The sequence below is a fragment of the Salmo salar genome, chromosome 25 (assembly GCF_965601325.2).
Source record: "Salmo salar chromosome 25, fSalSal1, whole genome shotgun sequence".
Classification (NCBI taxonomy): Eukaryota; Metazoa; Chordata; class Actinopteri; order Salmoniformes; family Salmonidae; genus Salmo; species Salmo salar.
The window spans coordinates 37,079,906-37,107,306 of record NC_138315.1 but is presented as its reverse complement, the minus strand read 5'-3'; the positions used below and the strand labels follow the sequence as shown (position 1 = coordinate 37,107,306).

The following is a 27,401-nucleotide window of genomic DNA, read 5'->3' as shown; positions in this document are numbered from 1 at the left end:
GGTTCTATCAGACCTGGTCTCTGATATTCCAAAAAAGGTCCGGAAATCAGGATGACAAAAATAAATTCTATTTGAACACAGTTCTATTAGAACACACCAAAAACTACACATATCTAGGACTAAATATCAGCAACACAGGTAGCTTTCACATGGCTGTGAATGAGCTGAGAGACAGAGCAAGAAGAGCATTCTATGCCATTAAAAGGAACATCAAAATCGAAATTCCAATTAGAATCTGGCTCAAAATATTCCAATCGGTTATAGAACCAATTGCTCTATATGGCAGTGAAGTATGGGGTCCACTCTCTAATAATGAATTCACCAAATGGGACAAACATCCAATTGAAATACTGCATGCAGAGTTTTGCAAGACTGTATTGAAAGTGCAAAGAAAAACTCAAAATAACGCATGTAGAGCAGAATTGGGCCAATACCCCTTTCTCATTCAAATAGAAAAAAGAGCCATCAAATTTTACAACCATCTAAAAACAAGTGACCCCAAAACATTCCATCACACAGCTCTACAATGTCAAGAGATAAAACCAGAGAAGAGTCCCCTCAGCCAGCTGGTTCTGAGGCTCAGTTCACAAACCCAAACCAACCCCATAGAGCCTCAGGACAGCACTCAGAAAATCGGGCCCAACCAAATCATCACAAAACAAAAAGAAAAATATATCACCTATTGGAAAGACACCACAAAAAATCTAAGTAAACTTCAATGCTATTTAGCTGTGACTGATAGAAAACTGAGGAAAACACTGACTAGGTACAGACTCAGTGAGCACAGTCTGGCTATAGAGACCGGTCATCACAGACAAACCTGGCTGCCCAGAGAGGACAGGCTGTGCTCATTCTGCTCCAGGGGAGAGGTAGAGACAGAGCTGCATTTCCTATTACACTGTGACAAATACTCAGACCTAAGAGAAAATTTCTTTCCCAAAATTATAATTCAATACAAAGAATTTGAAACTATAAAAGATTAAGAAAAAATCTAATATTTATTGGGCGAAAAGCCAAAATGTGCAGTTTTAGCAGCCAAATATGTGTCCCCCTGCAACAACCTGAGGGACAGCCAGTGAAAAGTGCAATGTAATGTCGATAATATTTCCCATCTTGTTTAGTTTAGTCTTTCATACCTGGTCATGTGTCTTCTCAGTCTTGTTGACACTGGTCTACTACCATCGCTTTAATGTATTGTTGTTCTGATTAATATTGTTGTTGTAGTTGTTGTTAATGGTAACCCCATGTCCACTACTACTATTATTGCTGGTGGTCCCACCATTTATTTATATATGAATATATATATATATTTTATATATATAGAGATTTTTTTTCTATATGTATACTTTGACAATGTAAGTAATAATGAACTTGCCATGTCAATAAAGTCAATTGAATTGAATTGAGAGATAGAGAGGTATAGAGGAAGCAAGAGAGAGAGAGAGGTATAGAGGAAGCAAGAGAGAGATAGAATGGTATAGAGGAAGCAAGAGAGAGAGAGAGAGGAAGCAAGAGAGAGAGAGAGATAGAGAGGTATAGAGGAAGCAAGAGAGAGAGAGATAGAGATGTATAGATATAGATAGAGAGGTATGGAGAGAGAGAGCTATAGAGAGAGATAGATAGAGCGGTATAGAGGAAACAAGAAAGAGAGAGAGAGATAGAGCAGTATATAAAGAGGTATAGAGGAAGAGAGAGAAAGAGAGAGATAGAGAGGTATAGAGGAAGAGAGAGAAAGAGAGAGATAGAGAGGTATAGAGGAAGAGAGAGAAAGAGAGAGGTATAGAGGAAGAGAGAGAAAGAGGTATAGAGGAAGAGAGAGAAATAGAGAGATAGAGAGGTATAGAGGAAGAGAGAGAAAGAGAGAGATAGAGAGGTATAGAGGAAGAGAGAGAAAGAGAGAGATAGAGGAAGAGAGAGAAAGAGAGAGATAGAGAGGTATAGAGGAAGAGAGAGAAAGAGAGAGATAGAGAGGTATAGAGGAAGAGAGAGAAAGAGTGAGAGAGAGGTATAGAGGAACAAAGAGAAAGAGATAGATAGAGAGGTATAGAGGAAGAGAGAGATAGAGAGGTATAGAGGAAGAGAGAGAAAGAGTGAGAGAGAGGTATAGAGGAAGAGAGAGAAAGAGAGAGATAGAGGTATAGAGGAGGAGAGAGAAAGAGAGAGATAGAGAGATATAGAGGAAGAGAGAAAGAGAGAGATGGAGAGGTATAGAGGAAGGGGAGACAGTCACAAACTGGAAACAGTAGACAGACTGTTTAATTGTATTAACAGTACTGTATCTATGAGTTAGTATTAATAGTATTTCCCAGAGGTATTTACTTGTGAGTGCCACTGTGTGCTCCCCTCCACAGGACACTTGGATGACCGGGTCCTGGATGCCTTCCACCTGCTGAGGGACTCTGTGATTGGCCAGCTGGTCAGGGAATAGACCCAGCCTTCCGTTCCGACTCTCCCCAAACGTGTAGAGGTCCCCGTCCACTGGAACAAGCCCAAACCAGCCACAATAACCCAGCCGAATTATTATAGGACAACAGGTTAATGGTATGCATAAGGTTCAGCTCCTCAATTTAAATGAACCCTGTGTGTGTTACCTGTGACGAACGCTGAGTGGTGGTATCCACAGGACACCCAGGCCACTGACTGCCCCACCATCACCTCTCTAGGCTCTGAGGCGTAGCTCTCTGCCCCCAGACCGATCTGGCCAACCGAGTTATCACCCCACATGAACAGCCTGCCATCCTCTGCCAACACATATACAACACAGCACAGATACTGACAGAGAAGACTGACCAACAGACAGACACACACAGTAGACAGACAGTCTGTCTGTTGTCATCGTTACCTGTCAGAGCAGCTGAGGTGTTGCAGCCAGCAGCAAGCATTTTGATTGGTGCGTGGTCAGAGAAGGGACGAATCAGGTGGAAGGTGTTTGTGTCATCACAGTGTCCCAAACCAAGCTGCCCCTCCTGGTTACTGCCAGCACCATAAACACGCCCACTCCCTGAGAAACATGGGTGAAAGCCTCATCAGTCATTGTAATGGCACATATTCTTAACATGTTCTATAGTAATGTAGAGTAAAATAACTTGGTTCTTTTACATGTGCACACAATTGTGTGGTCTCTTCCACATGCTGCAAACTTCACTTTTTCAGTCTTCAACACTAAAGAAAAAAAAAACGTGTTTTAACGTTACAAAACTTTGACAAAATGTGAGTGGAACATAATCCTTGTACATGATGGACTGACCTTTCACAGCAGTGGGCTTGTTGACGTTGATGTTTAACCCCAGTCCTAGCTGACCGCAGGTATTACTTCCAAACATGAACAGCCTGCTATGGCCTACACATAGGAGAAGACTCAGTAGGCTCCACTTATTTTTCATAAACTGCTATTAAACATAATTATACTGTTTTTATGTATTTCTTTGTGTCTTTGAACAAGTAAATACTATACATGTCTTGAAGTAAAAGGCATTTTGTTCATAACACTGTTTGATTACAGGTCCATTAATCAACTGATAATGAACCATTGATAATGATTTACCAGCATTTTATAAACAACAAACGAGCTATGTATTGATCGTTTTATACAGTGTCCCCAAGTCAGCCAGTCATATGGGAGAGTGTAAGTTACATTATTGATCACCTGTTACGACAGCAGTGTGATCACCCCCACACGAGATTTCTTCTGGATGGTCATTCTTCAGCCAGAATTTACTGGGCACATTATCAGCAAACTTGCTCTTCCCAAAAGTGAAGATTGCTCCTGTTTCTGTTAGGGTAAAAAAAAAATTTAAGACAGAAGAGAAACTATGACATTTCATAGGAGTTTGAGGAAATATCAGGTGCTATAATTTTGCACTACATGATTTCACTACTAGGCTTCACAGCAGTAGGTAAATCCTAATGCCAACCGGTTATCACGTATTTAGGTCGCTGCAAGCCAGAAATAGCAACAGGTTAACTAATGGTCCCTACCATGAATTACTGTCTAGTGCTAGTATAGCAACTATTGAGCTAAATAACAGCCATATGCTTCAAAAAAGCGATTCGGACACAGGTTTCCTAACCAGGTATTTCATGTTCCGTCTGACCGGTCATCTCTTCCCTGGTGTCGGCTCACCTCGCATGTGCCAGTCACATTCCTCGGCAGAAACAATCAGCGGATTTCAGAAGCTGAGCGCCGGTCTACGGCACTGGACGTGACCAGTGTGAGCAACAATAGCGGAATCGGCGGTTTGCCTTCAAAATAATCGTCTCCCATTGAAACTGATGCAAACTGATAAAAAATTGTGGAATCACGCCACAATTGTATTAAAGGAAAACTATATTTTGATATTTGTTTAATTAATCCATTGTTGTTATAGTCCCAAATGTTTTGCATGTCAGTAATCAAGTTTTGAAGATATGTAACTTTCAAAATACATATGATGAAAAATGCACCATACAGGCCAGATTTCTGTATTTTATGAATGTTCCTCCTTTTCTTTTGCAGAGTACCCTCAGGTGGTTCAGGTGCTTCCTCCCCTCCTTCTCCAGACACTCTATGTGGGCACTCCAGGACATGTTTTCTTAGAATGTTACCCCAAGGAACTTGGCTGGAGTGCCTTTCCATACAGTTTAAGGTGCACTTACTTGGTTATTTTGGGGTGCCTGGAGAAGAGGACGCACTGTGTCTTCAGGGGATTGAGCTTGACCGTCCACAGATTTAACCCAGTTCTCCATCTCTGTTATGCTCTTCTGTAGCTTCTTTCCAGCATGGACAATGTTTTTGGAGGAGGCCCAATAACAGAGATCGACTGCGATCTGGGCCACTTGTCCGTCTCTTGGGTGGGGGAAATAAATATCACAGATGTATATTAAAAACAGTAGAGGACAGACGGCGGAGCCTTGGGGTTCTCCCGCCTCTGGAGAGAACCTGAATGATGTGGCTTCTCCCACCCTCACAGCGGTCTCCCGCTGATTTAAAAAGCTGTTTAAAAGAGTGACCATCTGAGTGGGGAGTTTCAGGTTCGTATCCTATAGCTTATAGATGAGCCCATTGTGCCACTTCTTATCGAACGCCTTTTCAATGTCCAAGAAGACAGCCACCATTACCTCTTTTTTTGTCAGCCTCAGGATGTCGTCAGTAGTTGATCTCTTCTTGACAACGACAATCTTTGGGACTGGTAGGGACATCTCAGGGCTTCATCCCCTCTTCTATCCCTCTTCTCCATGTATCGGTCTGGTGAAGGTCAGGTTTGGCAAAGTACAAGGGGAAGGGGGTGATGGAGTTCTCCTTGATTTATTTATCTCAACTTCATGTAAACAAACTTTAATGGATTTAAAGTGCAGTCAAACCAGATTTGATGTTGCTAAAATGTAAGCTTCTATCACAGTGCCTATCCTCTTCCTGTAACCCGTAGGTGTGGTAGGAAATATAGTTGGCATGTAGGTTTCTCACTTATGTATGGCACAAATTGCAGCATGGGGGAGGGGAATGGGCAGGGTATATGGAAATGAAAACTGTAGTATTTAGTATAGTTAAAAAAGTGTACCGTTTTTGCGGACATTACTGTAGTATTTACTTCAGTCTTTTTTGGGGGGGCTAATACTGTAGAATTTACTATAGTATTCTATAGTATACTACAACATTCTCTGGTACGTACTACACATGATCGAGTGATACTACAGTGTGTAGTATAGTATTTTACAGTATACTACAGTTTACTATAGAATTCTATAGTAAGTACAGTAGAATTCTATAGTAAACAGTAGTATGTTTTCATGTGAGCAGACACTCACAGAACACAACTGTGACGAGTTTTCACAAATATTAGCGTCGTACCGCTTATTGTGGGACAGTTGTGTTCTGTTGGTGTCACTGAGTATGCTGATACCACATTTCATGGACCCAAGATCTATAAGTAATTCTGTACATTCCAATATCAAATCAAAGTTTATTTGTCACGTGCGCTGAATACAACAAGTGTAGACCTTACAGTGAAATGCTTACTTACAGGCTCTAACCAATAGTGCAAAAAAGGTATTAGGTGAACAATAGGTAGGTAAAGAAATAAAACAACAGTAAAAAGACAGGCTATAAAAGTAGCGAGGCTATAAAAGTAGCGAGGAGGCTATAACGAGGCTATAAAAGTAGCGAGGCTCCATACAGACACCGGTTAGTCAGGCTGATTGAGGTAGTATGTACATGTAGATATGGTTAAAGTGACTATGTATATATGATGAACAGAGAGTAGCAGTAGCATAAAAGAGGGATTGGCGGGTGGTGGGTGGGACACAATGCAGATAGTCTGGGTAGCCAATGTGCGGGAGCACTGGTTGGTCGGCCCAATTGAGGTAGTATGTACATGAATGTATAGTTAAAGTGACTATGCACATATGATAAACAGAGAGTAGCAGCAGCGTAAAAGGAGGGGTTGGGGGGGGGGGGCACACAATGCAAATAGTCTGGGTAGCCATTTGATTACCTGTTCAGGAGTCTTATGGCTTGGGGGTAAAAACTGTTGAGAAGCCTTTTTGTCCTAGACTTGGCACTCCGGTACCACTTGCCATGCGGTAGTAGAGAGAACAGTCTATGACTGGGGTGGCTGGGGTCTTTGACAATATAAGTATGCTCCAAATGCAATTCTGAAGTCTATACATCCACAGTGCGACTTCAACTGTTTTTTTGGTGGGTAAAATTAACTCATTAATTTATTTTGTTTAATTTATATAACGACATTCCAACCTTGTTTAGCATTACCTAGTCTAGTCCAATTGTGGCATGATTCCACTATTTTCATCAGTTTGCGTCAATTTCAAGTCGGCTTTTATTTTGAAGGCAAACCGCAGATTCAATTATTGTTGCTCACGTTGTTGTTCACAACAAACACGTAGTGACGTGAGTGTGCATAAAGCGGTGAAGGAGGAGTGCCCTCACACCCGACAGTAATCAGCACCAATCCGGAGAAGAAGAAAAGTCAACCTACCAATCTACGTGCGATATTTGGTGAGACGAAACCCCACCCTCTCTACTCAGAGTGGATGCAGGCAACAACACATACATGCTGTTTTCACTTTTTTCATTCAACTTTATTTTCTTTCAGATATCAATTTATACAATTATAGTATTTTAATCAGTCATGACAACAAAAATACTTGCCATGAAGAATTCAGTGTTCTATGGACTGAAGACTCTCCAAAGTATCCATGCTAGGGATTTTAGGTAAGAGAAGTAACGTTAGTCAGGAACGTTGGCTAGCTAGCACGCGGATTAATTGGTAGTGTCAAAGTGAGCTCAGCTGTCAGGCAAAGTAGTTTACAGTACAATCTATATCCATCGTTTAACATTCAGAGTGCCACACTGTATTTGTTGTGTTTTTGAGATTTGTAAATGCACATTTTTGAATGGGGAGTCTGTCTATTTTTATCTTCTTGTCATTTGCAGCATTGGAGCACTAGCTCTGGGTCCGGTCAACCTCAAGGGTCGCAGTTTCCTGACTTTAAAAGACTTCAGCTCAGATGAGATAAAACATCTTCTATGGGTGGCAGGTGACCTAAAGCACAGGATCAAACATGAAAAACAGGTACAGTCAGGATCCATGTCACTAACACAAGTTTTAGTTTCAAATGGAAGATTTATAATGCACTGCTGATCGAGTTCAAGTGAGATAACGGTCACTTCTATTTTCAGTACCTTCCTCTTCTTCAAGGGAAGTCGATTGCCATGATATTTGAGAAGAGGAGCACCAGAACTAGAATGTCCACAGAAACAGGTGTGAGTTACATTTGTGTCAGGGTCAGGGTATGGTCTATCTACGCTTTTGGAGTAGAGAAATACCAAAATAGCTACGCCACTCATGTTGGGTCATGCATAGGGAGTGGTTCAATTAAAAGTAATTTCAAAAGCCTCTTACATCATTGTGGATATTTAAGATACAGCAAATACAAGTTCCCACATAGCTTTTGTGCTGTGATTTTAAATGTGTGGGTGCATTGGAAAGTTCAGTTGCATTCTTTCATGGGGTCACAATGGGTCAGGAATCAGGACTAATGCAGAACACAATAAAACTGCTGAAAAGACACTCTCCCTCCATTTGTGGCAAATTTAACTCAGTTAGACTCACTTCTCCCTACTATTTCACCTTGCTATCCTCACATTTGTATCTATCTCAACCACATAGTTTTCCCCTGTTTTGTAAAGAGGAACATTGCATTGCAGATAGAAATGCATGATGAATGGACACAACTGTCTTCCATGTGGAATATGCAATTACTTTCTATCAGCAATAGTAACATTTTGTGTGTTTGAATAAGCCCGTTATAACGTGTACTTCCTGCAGGTTTTTCTCTGCTGGGAGGACACCCCTGTTTCCTCACGTCTCAGGACATCCACCTGGGAGTGAACGAGAGCAGCACAGACACAGCCAGGTCAGTCAGCCAAGGCCACAGAAATGGCCAACTTTTTGCTCCTTGACGACACCAGTTTATCATCACCATTGAAATAAAACTTTATAATGTGTGTGTGCAGGGTTCTCTCTGGGCTGTCAGACATAGTCCTGGCACGGGTGTACAGCCATACTACTCTGGAGGAGCTGGTGAAGGATGCCTCCATCCCCATCATCAACGGCCTGTCTGACCTCTACCACCCCATCCAGATCCTCGCAGACTTCCTCACCCTGCAGGTACTGAAGCCTAACAAACTGGGATGAAAACTTGTCACCTTTCGGTGATATTTGCCATTTTGAAGGGATTCGTGTAGATCGGAGGAGAAACCTTTTTTTGGGGGGGGGGGCTTTGGATGACTACTGGCTGGATGCGAAAGAGTGATCCATGTTTGGAGCAATACTGGCTGGATCCAAGGCTCAGCTAATCGTTCACATAACAGCAGAATGCAGCACGCGACTGGAGAGAGAAGAGACAACCAATTTACTAGTTACAGCATCAGCACGCGCTCTGGAAAGAGCTGAGAGAGGAATAGCAGTTTGCCAGTTAATTTACAGCAGCGCGTCCCCTGAACGATAACGAACAGGTAAAGTAGGTGAGAAGCCTGACCACGGAGATGGGATGAAAAGGTGAAGCGTACTTCATAAGCTGTAACCGAAAAACAACTGGCATTTGAAAAGTTTGAGGTGAGGGAGAAAGTGTGGTGGAACAAGTATTGTTAGCATTGTTAAGTATCTTGCTAGCTGATCGAATTCTCCGTTAGCTAGCCAGAGAAATGTTGAGCAACATTAGCCAACTTAACTGATCAAATAAGTTAGTTTATGGTGTGAAAATGAGCTGGCTCATAAAGTCAGACAGCTAACGTTACAACATCAGATGAGCTAACGTTAGTAACCTAACCAATTCGACTCCTTGCCGTTCCTCAAGTTATAACGCGTTAGTTGCTTACTGGACCCTGGCAATCTGTGAAACGTTAACTAGCTAACGAACTAACTACTATATGTGAACTAAAGTTCTCTACAGTATGTGGTTAATTTTCAGAATGAGAAAATTAGGTGAAAATGAGGAGTTGCTTGTTAAACAAGTGGATTCAGGGATCAAGTGTAGCTGGAGCTGGACCTGGTTTAAGCTGGATGCCACTAGAGGTGAAAGGAACACCACACACTTTCCCTGTTTCTCACTTTTTCAATACAGTGGATAAAAGGGGTATGCCAGGTGTACTCTCTGCCTGAAAGAGATCAATTATGCCAACAAAGGGTATCATGCTCTGCTGGCACATTGTAGAACAGATGTCCACAGGCAGAAAGTGTACAATGTAATAATGTACAGTGTAGCCCAAAGATATTGTTTTTTTGTGTTGAATTTGACAGTAATGCGTGTGTGAGTGATGGGGGATTATTATTATTTATTTATTTTTACCCCCTTTTTTTCTCCCCAATTTTGCGATATCCAATTGGTAGTAGTTAGTCTTGTCTCATCGCTGCAACTCCCGTACGGACTCGGGAGAAGTGAAGGTCGAGAGCCATGCGTCCTCCGAAACACAACACAACCTAGCCGCACTGCTTCTTGACACAATGCCCATCTATAACCCGGAAGCCAGCCGCACCAATGTGTCGAAGGAAACACCGTACACCTGGCGACCTGGTCAGCGTGCACTGCGCCCGGCCCGCCATAGGAGTCGCTAGTGTGCGATGAGACAAGGACGTCCCTGCCAGCCAAACCCTCCCCTAACCCGGACAACGCTGGGCAATTGTGCGCCGCCCCATGGGCCTCCCGGTCGCGACCGGCTGCAACAGTCTGGACTCAAACTCAGAATCTCTGGTGGCACAGCTAGCACTGCGATGCAGTGTTTTAGACCACTGCGCCACCCGGGAGGCCCCCCACCTGGGAGGCCCCTGATGGGGGATTAAGCTATTATAGTTTATTTTTTACCATTTTAATTGATAAAAAATTCACAGTAAGGTACTTAATTGTTACCCAGAAATGATTTGATATTGAGATAAAAACAACTGCATTGGCCCTTTAACCCCAACCTAATTCTAACCAATTCTGTAAATACCGTTTTGCAGGTCAGGAGTGTCTGTATAGCCTTTTCCGACTGTGCCAGATTCAAAATGGCGCCGCTCTGTGTTTTACAGGAGCATTATGGTTCGTTGAGTGGGCTGACTGTAAGCTGGATCGGAGACGGAAACAACGTGCTGCACTCCTTCATGATGACCGCAGCCAAACTGGGTGTCCATCTTAGAGTCGCCACGCCCAAGGTACAGATTCTCCCCTACCCATCGCTCCCTTTTCCTCCTTTATATATCAGTTTATTGTTAGTGGCCAAGCCACTGTGTGTTGTGGCCTGTGACGTGTACTGGAGCTCTCTGTATCTTCACTCTCAGGGTTATGACCTGTATAGTACTGGTAGTGGAGCTCTAACTAACCCCATCACTCTGTATAGTACTGGTAGTGGAGCTCTAACTAACCCCATCACTCTGTATAGTACTGGTAGTGGAGCTCTAACTACCCCATCACTCTGTATAGTACTGGTAGTGGAGCTCTAACTAACCCCATCACTCTGTATAGTACTGGTAGTGGAGCTCTAACTAACCCCATCACTCTGTATAGTACTGGAGCTCTAACTAACCCCATCACTCTGTATAGTACTGGAGCTCTAACTAACCCCATCACTCTGTATAGTACTGGTAGTGGAGCTCTAACTAACCCCATCACTCTGTATAGTACTGGTAGTTGAGCTCTAACTAACCCCATCACTCTGTATAGTACTGGTAGTTGAGCTCTAACTAACCCCATCACTCTGTATAGTACTGGTAGTGGAGCTCTAACTAACCCCATCACTCTGTATAGTACTGGTAGTGGAGCTCTAACTAACCCCATCACTCTGAATAGTACTGGTAGTTGAGCTCTAACTAACCCCATCACTCTGCCCTGCCTCCCTCTCAGGGTTATGACCCAGACAGCAGCATCATTCAGGAGGCACAGAGACTCTCCAAACAGGTGAGAATTTCTAGACTTATGGCGTCAGACTCTTTATTAGGATTGTATTACCTGGTTATTATTATTCTGATCCATACTAATGGTGTCAATACCAATAGCACAATGTCCTTCATTTTGTCTGCTATGTGTCAGCATGGGACCCAGTTTCTCCTGACCTCTGACCCAGTGGAGGCAGCTCGAGGCAGTAACGTCCTGGTGACAGACACCTGGGTCAGCATGGGCCAGGAGGAGGAGAAGAAACAGAGGATCAAGGACTTCCTTGGCTACCAGATCACCATGCAGGTACATACAACAATAGACTCAAATAGTGAATCAATTGATGAGTATTCTCTTGCTGAATACTAACCCTCCCCAGGCAGCCCCCCTACCTCTAATCCCTTTATGTATGTGCCTAGGGGTTAGGGGTAGATTTGGAATGAATCAATCATCATTTCTCCTGGTTATGTCCACCCCAGACAGGAAGTGTGGCGAAGCCAGACTGGACCTTCCTTCACTGTCTTCCACGGAAACAAGAAGAGGTAGACGACCAGGTGTTCTACTCCCCTCGCTCACTTGTCTTCCCTGAGGCTGAGAACAGGAAGTGGACTATCATGGTAAACTAAGCTGTATACAGTAACAATATATAGTTAAATGTGGACTAATAGTAGTATTTGAATGAAGTTAAAGTTGCCTTTTTAGGAACTCAGTCGGGGTCTCAACTTACTGTTGAGTTAGAATAGTAGAATACAACAGATGCAATTTAGAAATGTGGTTGTGCATCAGCAGTTTTTCTCTTATGTCAGTCACTCAATAAGCCCATGTCAGTTAAACATTTTTTGATTGGTAAGTTAGCTGGCTAGACTATCTAAACTTGTAGTAATCATGGTCGAATTACTGACCGAGGGCCCCCATTGATTTTGTTAGTCACTCTCACTCAGATATCCTATTAAAAGCAAAATGTGTAGAATTGCAGGAAATTGGCTTTAAAACTGCACATTTTTCTATCCGCCCCATGGCAAAATGTGTAGAATTACAACTTGCTTTAAGACTGCAATATTTTCTCTATGTCCCATGTGTAGGAAATTAACTTAACAGTTTTTTAAATCTCTGCTGTCAAGAGCGGGGCTGTCAAATTGTTTTGCTCACAAGATGGGGGGGGGGCCCCCAACAAAAAATTACTTAGGGCCCCCAAAAGGCTAGGGGCGGCTCTGACTGCATGTGTGGATATAGGGGCGGCAGGTATTCTAGTGGTTAGAGCGTTGGGCCAGTAACTGAAAGGTTGCTGAATCGAATCCCCAAGCTGACGAGGTACAAATCTGTCGTTCTGCCCCTGAATAAGGCAGTTGTTCAGGGGCACTACTGTTCCCCGGTAGGCTGTCATTGTAAATAACAATTTGTTCTTAACTGACTTGCCTAGTTAAATAAAGGTTCAAAAATAAATGTAATATGGATGTGGATACACAGACCCACCAGCCACTGCGGCCCCGTGATGGGTTCAGATCTTTTTTGTGGCCCTCACCCCATTCAAATTTGACCTCTTTATTCTCAAGGAGAGATTCTTTCTCTTCTTTTATTTGTGCCTCATGCTCTCTTTAATTATTTATTTCTCTCCATCTCTGCAGGGTCTGATGGTCTCTCTGCTGACTGACTACTCCCCCCAGATCCCCATGCCCAGATTCTAACTCTATCCCTACTTGCCAAAGGTATCCTAAGTTTACAGTTTTGTAATACTACAAAACAGCGCTCGGTCAAGTACTTGATTGACTTTGTAGTCTGCCGGGTACATTGGAGCCTGCCAGGTACATTGGAGCCAGTTTTAAAAGTGCAAACTTAAAATGTGCACTTAATGCATGAAAGTATTTTACAAATGTATTTGAACCAGGTCTGAATCTGAGAGAATAAAAGCTTGTTTCTTTGTATTGGACATGTGATTTGTATACACAATTCTAGTTTGTTTAAGATGTTATGGAATTGATTTTGTGGTTACAAACAAATAAAAGTGCCTCAATATGAACAGGCGTTTTCTGTCCTTATAACACTACTTTCTTAGTTTACCAACAACTGCAAATTTGACCAAGTCTTTGGGGAAATGCTGCATTCCATGTGGTGCACCACAGAGATAGCTAGCATGTGCACCTAACGTTACCCTGCTCAGATTTGGCTGGGAATATTAAATGTATCCTTCCACATACAGGTTGCATCCAAATAAACAGAATTACAATGTCATGCACAAATAACGTTTGTAGAATGTAGGAAATTTAGCACACCATTTGCAACAAAAGTCATGTCTACACGACTTCTGCTATCAGAATACGAAGCTCGATTTGAAAAGACGGGTCTAGACGCACAAGTCAGTCGCTTTGTGTTTAGATCTGTCTGACCACTTTAAGAAGTGGTCAAGGGATGCATTGTGTGTGGATTTCTCCTCAGTCTGGACGCAATCAGGCTACCGAAAGCGCATACAGTGGGCGACATCATCAGCACTATTCCCACAAGTCTCCAGAAACAAGTTTGATTTTTGTATTTGTATTTTGAAACATGTTCCTAGCGTGTGTTTGCTTGCCTCATAAATGCTAGCCAGCCAGCTAATATTTAGGAAACCTGTTTTTTTTGTGCTAACTAAAACTATTTTATGCTAACTCGTTTGCAGTCCCTTTAGCAATGCTTGCTATGTTAGCTTGCTGGCTAGCTAGAGGTTCGCTGGTTACTTAGCAACAGAAGTTAGCTTCTGTCATCGACTACTGTTGTGTTGTATTTTTCCTGTTCCATCGTTTGTAGAATGCATACTTTCATTTGAATATAGTCCGGGAACAGACACAATGTGGACACATTTAAAAGTAGACACAAGGTGTTTTCGGAATGTCATGATCAGAACTCCATTATCAGAGTACAAAATCTGCATGAACTGTCAAGTCTAGACACGGCCTAACAACATATGTATATTACATTGCATATAGAACAAGCTAATATCAAAAGCACAATAATAATAATGCAACCCCAATGTATTTGACCCATTCCCCTTTGTGGCTATCTGCTGAATGAACCCAGAGAGGAAGAGGTGAAGTCAGCATATACAATGAGTATACAAAACATTAAGAACGCCTGCTCTTTCCATGACAAGACTGATCAGGTGAAAGCTATGGTCCCTTATTGATGTTACTTGTTAAATCCTGGGGTGCCATTTAATGTTAGGAATATGTTCTTAATGTTTGGTATACTCAGTGTACCCCACCGTCTTTGATTAAAATGTGTATATTCTCCAGTTTACTGTGTTCCATAAAGAGCAATGGAAACATTTGGTTCAGAGAGCACTACACCCCCTAACTTCTACAGGAGTGAGATAAAAAAAACAAAGAAGATAGATTTGGAGTTAGATAAACGTGGATTTATTGTCAGGAACATATACATGATGCTACCCTCCACAACATAACCTTCACTCCAAATCAAAACTCAAAACCTACAACCTGATTTTGGACGGAATTACGGAATCACCTGGAAGGCTTACAACTACCAAAGATTATTATTCCAACACTTTACAGCAAATGCTCTGTAAAACAACAGAAACCTGAGAACACCATCCAACCTGGTACTGAGTGAGTAATGTTTAGTCTGAAGCTCTATTTTATTTCCTAAAGCCAAGAAGAAAAATACATTCAATTACTTTATAAGGACTGAACGCTAAATTAAGGCTGCCAAGCTTGATACAACTTCAATTAGCACTGATGTGTCAGGTGAGAGGTGTCAAAGTCCTTCAGCCCAACAATGGCAGGAGAGTCGCACAGTCTGCTCAAACCAAATGGAGAGGCCTTAGAAGCTGCCTCCTGCTGTTCAGAGGTAATTAAATACAGTACCCTGTGTATGTAAAGAATGAGAAGGCAAGAAAAGATCACAAAATGAAGCTCCTTATGGAAAATCAAGAGACACTTTTTGCTGACTATTATAAAAATGGGAACATCAACAACCTCATCTTCCACACAAACCATCCCCTGGCATGGCACAGTGCTATATTAACCAGACCATCCCCTGGCATGGCACAGTGCTATATTAACCAGACCATCCCCTGGCATGGTACAGTGCTATATTAACCAGACCATCCCCTGGCATGGTACAGTGCTATATTAACCAGACCATCCCCTGGCATGGCACAGTGCTATATTAACCAGACCATCCCCTGGCATGGCACAGTGCTATATTAACCAGACCATCCCCTGGCATGGCACAGTGCTATATTAACCAGACCATCCCCTGGCATGGTACAGTGCTATATTAACCAGACCATCCCCTGGCATGGCACAGTGCTATATTAACCAGACCATCCCCTGGCATGGCACAGTGCTATATTAACCAGACCATCCCCTGGCATGGCACAGTGCTATATTAACCAGACCATCCCCTGGCATGGCACAGTGCTATATTAACCAGACCATCCCCTGGCATGGCACAGTGCTATATTAACCAGACCATCCCCTGGCATGGTACAGTGCTATATTAACCAGACCATCCCCTGGCATGGCACAGTGCTATATTAACCAGACCATCCCCTGGCATGGCACAGTGCTATATTAACCAGACCATCCCCTGGCATGGCACAGTGCTATATTAACCAGACCATCCCCTGGCATGGTACAGTGCTATATTAACCAGACCATCCCCTGGCATGGCACAGTGCTATATTAACCAGACCATCCCCTGGCATGGTACAGTGCTATATTAACCAGACCATCCCCTGGCATGGCACAGTGCTATATTAACCAGACCATCCCCTGGCATGGCACAGTGCTATATTAACCAGACCATCCCCTGGCATGGTACAGTGCTATATTAACCAGACCATCCCCTGGCATGGTACAGTGCTATATTAATCAGACCATCCCCTGGCATGGCACAGTGCTATATTAACCAGACCATCCCCTGGCATGGCACAGTGCTATATTAACCAGACCATCCCCTGGCATGGCACAGTGCTATATTAACCAGACCATCCCCTGGCATGGCACAGTGCTATATTAACCAGACCATCCCCTGGCATGGCACAGTGCTATATTAACCAGACCATCCCCTGGCATGGCACAGTGCTATATTAACCAGACCATCCCCTGGCATGGTACAGTGCTATATTAACCAGACCATCCCCTGGCATGGCACAGTGCTATATTAACCAGACCATCCCCTGGCATGGCACAGTGCTATATTAACCAGACCATCCCCTGGCATGGCACAGTGCTATATTAACCAGACCATCCCCTGGCATGGCACAGTGCTATATTAACCAGACCATCCCCTGGCATGGCACAGTGCTATATTAACCAGACCATCCCCTGGCATGGCACAGTGCTATATTAACCAGACCATCCCCTGGCATGGCACAGTGCTATATTAACCAGACCATCCCCTGGCATGGCACAGTGCTATATTAACCAGACCATCCCCTGGCATGGCACAGTGCTATATTAACCAGACCATCCCCTGGCATGGCACAGTGCTATATTAACCAGACCATCCCCTGGCATGGCACAGTGCTATATTAACCAGACCATCCCCTGGCATGGCACAGTGCTATATTAACCAGACCATCCCCTGGCATGGCACAGTGCTATATTAACCAGACCATCCCCTGGCATGGCACAGTGCTATATTAACCAGACCATCCCCTGGCATGGCACAGTGCTATATTAACCAGACCATCCCCTGGCATGGCACAGTGCTATATTAACCAGACCATCCCCTGGCATGGCACAGTGCTATATTAACCAGACCATCCCCTGGCATGGCACAGTGCTATATTAACCAGACCATCCCCTGGCATGGCACAGTGCTATATTAACCAGACCATCCCCTGGCATGGCACAGTGCTATATTAACCAGACCATCCCCTGGCATGGCACAGTGCTATATTAACCAGACCATCCCCTGGCATGGCACAGTGCTATATTAACCAGACCATCCCCTGGCATGGCACAGTGCTATATTAACCAGACCATCCCCTGGCATGGCACAGTGCTATATTAACCAGACCATCCCCTGGCATGGCACAGTGCTATATTAACCAGACCATCCCCTGGCATGGCACAGTGCTTTATTAACCAGACCATCCCCTGGCATGGCACAGTGCTATATTAACCAGACCATCCCCTGGCATGGTACAGTGCTATATTAACCAGACCATCCCCTGGCATGGTACAGTGCTATATTAACCAGACCATCCCCTGGCATGGCACAGTGCTATATTAACCAGACCATCCCCTGGCATGGCACAGTGCTATATTAACCAGACCATCCCCTGGCATGGTACAGTGCTATATTAACCAGACCATCCCCTGGCATGGCACAGTGCTATATTAACCAGACCATCCCCTGGCATGGTACAGTGCTATATTAACCAGACCATCCCCTGGCATGGCACAGTGCTATATTAACCAGACCATCCCCTGGCATGGTACAGTGCTATATTAACCAGACCATCCCCTGGCATGGCACAGTGCTATATTAACCAGACCATCCCCTGGCATGGCACAGTGCTTTATTAACCAGACCATCCCCTGGCATGGCACAGTGCTATATTAACCAGACCATCCCCTGGCATGGCACAGTGCTATATTAACCAGACCATCCCCTGGCATGGCACAGTGCTATATTAACCAGACCATCCCCTGGCATGGCACAGTGCTTTATTAACCAGACCATCCCCTGGCATGGCACAGTGCTATATTAACCAGACCATCCCCTGGCATGGCACAGTGCTATATTAACCAGACCATCCCCTGGCATGGCACAGTGCTATATTAACCAGACCATCCCCTGGCATGGCACAGTGCTATATTAACCAGACCATCCCCTGGCATGGCACAGTGCTATATTAATCAGACCATCCCCTGGCATGGTACAGTGCTATATTAACCAGACCATCCCCTGGCATGGCACAGTGCTATATTAATCAGACCATCCCCTGGCATGGCACAGTGCTATATTAGCACACTACCCCTCAGTTAAGAGAGGGGGTGTTAACGAGGGTTGAAAACTCAGGATACTAGACAACGAGGACTCTGAGTCAGCTAATATATATCTCTATAAGTCTGGAACAGTAATGGTACAGGGCAACCCCAAACAGTTTCAGCTGGACCTTCACCTAATCAAAGAATTAGCCCAGCAGGAGAAGCTCTCCTTTGAGAAAGATACCCCGAGCGGGTCAGACCAGACCTCTTCATTATATAACCCCACAGACGAGCAACCCCAAGCAGAAAGTCAACCTCCCAGCACAGAGTACTACTCCCTCATTGAAATGAAGGATACATTTACCCAGCTGGAGGAAATGGCAGGTGGAGCTGGAACAGCAGGTGATTACACTCCAGTCAGCACCGACCCAGACAACAGTCCAGCACAATAACACCCCCTTAACCAGACCCGGAGAGCTGGAGGTGGAGAGAGACATATCTGCACTCTGGACTGTGGTGAGAAAACTTCAATATAAAAAGCAAGAGCAGGAGAAGAACTGAGCACTAGAGGAGAGGATCAGACTGCTGGAGGAGAGGATGAGGGGGATGGCGTGTGACAGAACAACCCACTAGAGAGGTGGTCACCCCTGCAGAGAAGCCAGCAGACCAGCCCTTCTCAGCTCCCAACAAAAGTCTTGACATCACAGCAGAACAGTCCACACCAGACCCTGACCATAGCGTTAACATCACAGCAGACAAATGAAGAACCCCAAGCCCAGGGGATCTGACCCCCTCTGAGCACCCCCCCTGTCAGCCACCCTGATAGCCCTCCTGACAACCCCCCCCACACCCACTGAGGACATACACAAGACACAGATTGTACTCCTTATGGACTCAAATGGGAAATAAATACAAGAAAAAAAACGTTTTCTCAAACACAGTGTGTCTAAACTCTGGTGTCCAGTAGGAGTGGAGCTAGGCACTGCAGGTCCTGGATTAACCTCTACATCACCAGAGGAACAGAGGAGAATTAGGATAAGGGTATGGCTAAAGGCTATAAGATCTGGCCATCTAGCACGTTCGGGAACAGAGAGTAAAAGGAGCAGGTTTCTGGGCACGATAGCATAGATTCAAGGCATAATGTACAGACAAAGGTATGGTAGGAAGAGAGTACATTGGAGGTAAACCTAGGCATTGAGTAATGATGAGAGAGATATAGTCTCTGGAGACGTTTAAACCAGGTGATGTCATCGCATATGTAGGAGGTGGAACAACATGGTTGGTTAAGGCATATTGAGCAGGGCTATAGGCTCTACAGTGAAATGAGACAGTAATCACTGACCAGGACAGTAATGGACAAGGCATATTGATATTAGGGAGAGGCATGCGTAGCCAAGTGATCGTATGTGTCCAGTGAGTAGTTGGGCTGGCTGGGGACACTGCGATTCAGACAGTTATCAGGCCGGGGCTGGCAAGCTATCAGTTAGCAGGCCGGAGCTAGCAAGCTTGTATAAGGGCCTTAGAGGGACGTCGCGATGGGGGAAAGTCTGTTCTTGTTGTCATTGCAGGCAATCTCAACTCTGTGCGTTACAGGGAAGACATCCTCCTCCCTCATCTGGTACCCTTCCTGCAGACTCATCCTGACATGACCCTCCAGCATGACAATGCCACCAGCCATACTGCTCATTCTGTGTGTGATTTCCTGCAAGACAGGAATGTCAGTGTTATGCCATGGCCAGCAAAGAGCCTGGATCTCAATCCTATTGAGCACGTCTGGGACCTGTTGGATTGGAGGGTGAGGTCAAGGGCCATTCCCCCCAGAAATGTCCGGGAACTGGCAGGTGACTTGGTGGAAGAGTGGGATAACATCTCACAGCAAGAACTGGCAAATCTGGTGCAGCCCATGAGGAGGAGATGCACTGCAGTACTTAATACAGCTGGTGGCCACACCAGATACTGACTGTTACTTTTGATTTTGACCCCCCCTTTGTTCAGGGGCACATTATTCCATTGCTGTTAGTCACATGTCTGTGGAACTTGTTCAGTTTATGTCTCAGTTGTTGAATCTTATGTTCATACAAATATTTACACATGTTAAGTTTGCTGAAAATAATGCAGTTGAAAGAGAGAGGACGTTTATTTTTTTTGCTGAGTTTATATCCCCTGACTAGAATCCCCATACTTTAATGAAGACAGCTTCTCCATCCTGGAGGGGGAAATCAATCATTTCCAGGCCCAGTGACATGTACTGGTCTGTGGCGACCTAAATGCCAGAACTGGACAAGAACCTGACACCCGCAGCACACAGGGGGACAAACACCTGCCTGGAGGTGACAGCATTCCCTCCCCCATATGCCCCCCTAGGCACAACTATGACATCATAACCAACAAAAACAAGTCACAACTCCTGCAGCTCTGTCGCACGCTGGGTATGTACATAGTTAATGGTACACATATAGCTCATCTCTTGGCAGTAGTACTGTAGACTACTTTATCACTGACCTCAACCCAGAGTCTCTCAGAGCGTTCACAGTCAGCCCACTTACACCCCTATCAGACCACAGCAAAATCACAGTCTACTTGAACAGAGCAATACTCAATCATGAGACATCAAAGACAAAGAAACTGAGTAATACTAAGACATATTGTCGTTTGGAAACCTACCAAAAAACAATTAGGCAACAACAAATTCAATCCCTTTTAGACAACTTCCTGGACAAAATGTTCCACTGTAATAGTGAAGGTGTAAACTTGGCAGTAGAAAATCTTAACAGTATATTTGACCTCTCAGCTTCCCTATCAAATCTAAAAATCTCAAATAGAAAACTGAAGAAAATGAGAAACAATGACAAATGGTTTGATGAAGAATGCAAAAATCAAACAAAGAAATTGAGAAACCTGTCCAACCAAAAACATAGAGACCCGGAAAACCTGAATCTACGCCTTCACTATGGTGAATCACTAAACAATACAGAAATACATTACGGTAAAATAAGGAACGGCACGTCATCGATCACCTCAATGTAATTGAAGAATCCATAAGCTCTAACCACTTCTGGGAAAATTGGAAAACACTAAACAAACAACAACACAAAGAATTATCTATCCAAAATGGAGATGTATAGGTAAACCACTTCTCCAATCTTTTTGGCTCTATAACAAAGAACAAACAGCAAAAAGATATACATGATCAAATGCAAATCTTAGAATCAACTATTAAAGACTACCAGAACCCACTGGATTCTCCAATTACATTGAATGAACTACAGGACAAAATAAAAACCCTCCAACCCAAAAAGGCCTGTGGTGTTGATGGTATCCTAAATGAAATGATGAAATATATAGACAACAAATTCCAATTGGATATACTAAAACTCTTTAACATCATCCTTAGCTCTGGCATCTTCCCCAATATTTGGAACCAAGGACTGATCACTCCAATCCATAAAAGTGGAGACAAATTTGACCCCAAATTTGACTGTGGGATATGCGTCAACAGCAGCCTTGGGAAAATCCTCTGCACTTTCATTAACAGCAGACTTGTACATTTCCTCAGTGAAAACAATGTACTGAGCAAATGTCAAATTGGCTTTTTACCAAATTATTGTACGACAGACCACGTATTCACCCTGCACACCCTAATTGACAAACAAACAAACCAAAACAAAGGCAAAGTCTTCTCATTCTTTGTTGATTTAAAAAAAGCCTTCAACTCAATTTGGCATTAGGGTCTGCAATACAAATTGATGGAAAGTGGTGTTGGGGGAAAAACATAAACAATTATAAAATCTATGTACACAAACAAGTGTGCAGTTAAAATAGGCAAAAAACACACATTTCTTCCCACAGGGCCATGGGGTGAAACAGGGATGCAGCTTAAGCCCTACCCTCTTCAACATATATATCAACGAATTGGCAAGGGCACTAGAAAAGTGTGCAGCACCTGGCCTCATTCTACTAGAATCTGAAGTCAAATGTCTACTGTTTGCTGATGATCTGGTGCTTCTGTCACTAACCAAGGCCTACAGCAGCACCTAGATCTTTTGCACAGATTCTGCCAGACCTGGGCCCTGACAGTAAATCTCAGTAAGACCAAAATAATGGTGTTCCAAAAAAGGTCCAGTCGCCAGGACCACAAATACATATTCCATCTAGACACCGTTGCCCTAGAGCACACTAAAAACAATACATACCTTGGCCTAAACATCAGTGCCACAGGTAACTTCCACAAAGCTGTGAATGACCTGAGACACAAGGCAAGAAGGGCATTCTATGCCATCAAAAGGAACATAAAATTTGACATACAAATTAGGATTTGGCTAGAAATACTTGAATCAGTTATAGAACCCATTGCTCTTCATGGTTGTGAGGTCTGGGGTCCGATCACCAAACAAGAACTCACAAAATGGGATAAACACCAAATTGAGATTCTGCATGCAGAATTCTGCAAGAATATCCTCTGTGTACAACGTAGAACACCAAATAATGCATGCAGAGCAGAATTAGGCCGATACCTGCTAATTATCAAAATCCAGAAAAGAGCCTTTAAATTCTACAACCACCTAAAAGGAAGCAATTCCCAAACCTTCCATAACAAAGCCATCACCTACAGAGAGATGAACCTGGAGAAGAGTCCCATAGGCAAGCTGGCCCTGGGGCTCTGTTCATAAACACAAACAGACCCCACAGAGCCCCAGGACAGCAACACAATTAGACCCAACCGAATCATGAGAAAACTAAAAGATACATTGGAAAGAATTAACAAAAAAAGAGAGCAACCTAGAAGGCTATTTGGCCCTAAACAGAGAGTACACAGTGACAGAATACCTGACCACTGTGACTGACCCAAACTTAAGGAAAGGTTTGACTATGTACAGACTCAGTGAGCATAGCCTTGCTATTGAGAAAGGCCGCCGTAGGCAGACCTGGCTCTCAAGAGAAGACAGACTATGTGCACATTGCCCACAAAATGAGGTAGAAACTGAGATGCACTTCCTAACCTGTCGCACAAACTCCAAAAAGTTCTGGGACACTGTAAAGTCCATGGAGAATAAGAGCATCTCCTCCCAGCTGCCCACTGCACTGAGGCTAGGAAACACTGCCACCACCGATAAATCCACGATAATTGAAAAATTTCAATAAGCATTTTTCTACGGCTTGCCATGCTTTCCACCTGGCAACTCCTACCCCGGTCAACAGCCCTGCACCCCCCACAGCATCTTGCCCAAACCTCCCCCATTTCTCCTTCACCCAAATCCAGTTAGCTGATTTTCTGAAAGAGCTGCAAAATCTGGACCCCTACAAATCAGCTGGGCTAGACAATCTGGACCCTCTCTTTCTAAAATGATCTGCTGCAATTGTTGCAACCCCTATTACTAGCCTGCTCAACCTCTCTTTCGTATCGTCTGAGATCCCCAAAGATTGGAAAGCTGCCGCGGTCATCCCCCTCTTCAAAGGGGGAGATACTCTAGACCCAAACTGTTACAGACCTATATCTATTCTACCCTGCCTTTCTAAGGTCTTCGAAAGCCAAGTTAACAAACATATCACCGACCATTTGGAATCCTACCGTACCTTCTCCGCTATGCAATCTGGTTTCACAGCTGGTCATGAGTGCACCTCAGCCATGCTCAATGTCCTAAACGAAATCATAACTGCCATCGATATAAGACAATACTGTGCAGCCGTATTCATCAACCTGGCCAAGGCTTTCAACTCTGTCATTCACCACATTCTTATTGGCAGACTCAACAGCCTTGGTTTCTCAAATGGCTGCCTCGTCTGGTCACTTCTCAGACAGAGTTCAGTGTGTCAAATCAGAGGGCCTGTTGTCCGGACCTCTAGCAGTCTCTATGGTGGTGCCACAGGGTTCAATTCTCAGGCCAACTCTTTTCTCTGTATACATCAATGATGTCGCTCTTGCTGCTGGTGATTCTCTGATCCACCTCTACGCAGACGACCCCATTCTGTATACTTCTGGCCCTTCATTGGACACTGTGTTAACTAACCTCCAGACGAGTTTCAATGCCATACAACTCTCCTTCCGTGGCCTCCAACTGCTCTTAAATGCAAGTAAAACTAAATGCATGCTCTTTAACCGATCGCTGCCCACACCTGCCCGCCCGTCCAGCATCACTACTCTGGACGGTTCTGACTTAGAATATGTGGACAACTACAAATACCTAGGTGTCTGGTTAGACTGTAAACTCTCCTTCCAGACTCGCATTAAGCAATCCAAAATGAAATCTATAATTGGCTTCCTATTTCGCAACAAAGCATCCTTCACTCATGCTGCCAAACATACCCTTGTAAAACTGACTATCCTACCAATCCTTGACTTCGGCGATGTCATTTACAAAATAGCCTTCAACACTCTACTCAGCAAATTGGATGCAGTCTATCACAGTGTCGTGTCTTTGGGGCACCATTAAACTAAAGACATGTTTATCAAATAACTCCCTGCAATTATTATTACGCGATTAAACTGATTAATCATTTAACTGTAATTAACTAGGAGATTGGGGCACCAAGGAAAATATTCAGATTACATTTTTTTTGTTCGTACTGGCCCCCCGTGGGAATCAAACCCACAACCCTGGCGTTGCAAACACCATGCTCTACCAACTGAGCCACACGGGACGGGGATTACAAAGTTATAATTTTCCTAATATAACTTTCCTATATTACAACATTATATATTATATTATATTATCTGACCGATTATCTTCTGGTTTAAATGGTGTATTCTTTACCTCGTCCAGTCTCATTCCAAACGTCATAAATTGTTATCTGCACGAACCCAGTCTTCACTAAGTCATCCATACATCAATTGTCTTAAAATGATTTATTTACTAAACTAAGTAATTCACAGAAAGCATACAAACAGTAGTTATCGTTACAAAGAATTGGTAGAGTAATGTGCCCTAGTGGGCTAAACCGGCATGGCGGCTTGTTAAACAAAAGAGTAGTGGGGGGGTCAGCGTAGAAGGCACAACAGAGTTGATAAATATTAACAATTGATATGCGAATCCTTTGCACGTGAACGCTCACTCATTCGGGAACAATTGCAATCAATATATATTTACGCTCAGTGTGTCGTCGGGATCCTTGTTGGAGAGTTTTTGTCCTGTTGGAGAGTTTTATCCACGTTCTCTCTCTCTCTCGGTTAGGATGGATCTTTCAAAGCGACATTCATTAATGTCGTTATAGAATGGATGTTTCGTCGGTCTTCGCGTTCAATGATACCGGATTTCTAGCTGCAGACTAGTAATTAATATCAAAGACTTGTTATTATTCTGTCGGTATCGATAGTCTAAATGTTTAACCACGTGGTATGGTTAAACTTCAGTAGAGGGATGCATGGTCAAACCTTGGCTCTCTCTTCTGAGGTAAGCTGGTCTGGTGAAAGAAATTCTGGGTGGGGGTTTTATACTGAACATAGAAAAGCCTGTCACATGACACCTTGTCCTGTCTGTGTCCCTGGGGGCGTGCCGATGACTTAGTTAAACTTTTGAACAGAAATACAATTCTCTCACATTAACATCAGTACATAGCATCTCAACATATTCCAAATAGCTTTATCCTTATTAATCCATTTGATACAACCATTTAGATGTAAGTCCCATAGCTGAGGCTATTATATAAACATTATTATGGTAATATGGCAATATTGTCTCTCATGGGTTTCATAAAATTGTACCAAGCGGACCAGTTCGTAGCTGGATTCTTCACTGATCTTTTATACCTTCTCCAGAACAAAAATGTCGTTCGGTTCTCCAATTCTGTGAGGTGGAAGAATCCTTTGTTCTCTCCATGAAAACACACTGTCTCTTTACTGTGGCCTGTTAGGCAGGACATTCCCTTTGGAATTTACGACCGCCTTCACACAGCCTTGTGTCAGAAGTATAGAGGTCGGGGGATGGTGCATAGAAAACCCAGAGGGCAACGTCATGACAACAGTGTCATCCGTTTTGTCACCAAAGCCCCATATACTACCCACCACTGCGACCTGTATGCTCTCGTTGGCTGGAACTCTCTCGTCATATTTGTCGCCAAACCCACTGAGTCCAGGTCATCTATAAGTCTTTGCTAGGTAAAGCCCCACCTTATCTCAGCTCACTGCTCACCATAGCAGCACCCACCCGTAGCACGTGCTCCAGCAGGTATATTTCACTGGTCACCCCCAAAGACAATTCCTCCTTTGGTCGCCTTTCCTTACAGTTCTCTGCTGCCAATGACTGGAACAAATTGCAAAAATCACTGAAGCTGGAGACTCATTTCTCCCTCACTAACTTTAAGCACCAGCTGTTAGAGTAGCTCACAGATCACTGCACCTGTACATAGCTCATCTGTAAATAGCCCATCCAACTGCCTCATCCCCATATTGTTATTTATTTATTTTGCTCCTTTGCACCCCAGTATCTCTACTTCCACATTCATCTTCTGCACATCTATCACTCCGCGGTTTAATTGCTAAATCACCACTATGGCCTATTTGTTGCCTTACCTCCCTAATCTTACCTCATTTGCACACACTGTATATAGATTTTTTTATATTGTGTTATTTTTGTGTATGTTTGTTTATTCCATGTGTAACTCTGTGTTGTTGTTTGTGTCGCACTGCTTTGCTTTATCTTGGCCAGGTCGCAGTTGTAAATGAGAACTTGTTCTCAACTGGCCTACCTGGTTAAATAAAGATGAAATAATAAAAAAATAAAAATAAACTCCTGCCCAATGTATGACTATATTAGAGACACATATTTTCCCCAGATTCACAGATCCACAAAGAATTTGAAAACAAACCCGATTTTGATAAACTCCCATATCTTTCTGGGTGAAATACCACAGTGTTCCATCACAGCAGCAAGATTTGTGACCTGTTGCCACAAGAAAATGTCTTAATTCTTTTGGAACTTCTGTGAGTGTAATGTTTATTGTTCATTTCACTTTCGTATATTATCTACTTCACTTGCTTTGGCAATGTTAACATGTGTTTCCCATGCCAATAAAGCCCCTTGAATTGATACACTCAGGATTTAAGTAGCGTCACATAAGGTACTC

General features: G+C 43.5%; 1 protein-coding gene across 1 annotated transcript; it reads left to right on the top strand.

The window, feature by feature from the left end:
• The first annotated feature begins 6,987 nt into the window (after positions 1-6,987).
• On the top strand, positions 6,988-13,423 carry otc (ornithine transcarbamylase). Its single transcript, XM_014174203.3, has 10 exons — positions 6,988-7,207; positions 7,430-7,568; positions 7,676-7,757; positions 8,325-8,412; positions 8,513-8,666; positions 10,566-10,688; positions 11,377-11,430; positions 11,563-11,712; positions 11,886-12,023; positions 13,032-13,423. Exons 1-10 carry the CDS (start codon positions 7,125-7,127, stop codon positions 13,089-13,091), a joined length of 1,071 nt encoding a protein of 356 aa, XP_014029678.1. The 5' UTR covers positions 6,988-7,124; the 3' UTR covers positions 13,092-13,423.
• The last annotated feature ends 13,978 nt before the right edge of the window (positions 13,424-27,401 follow it).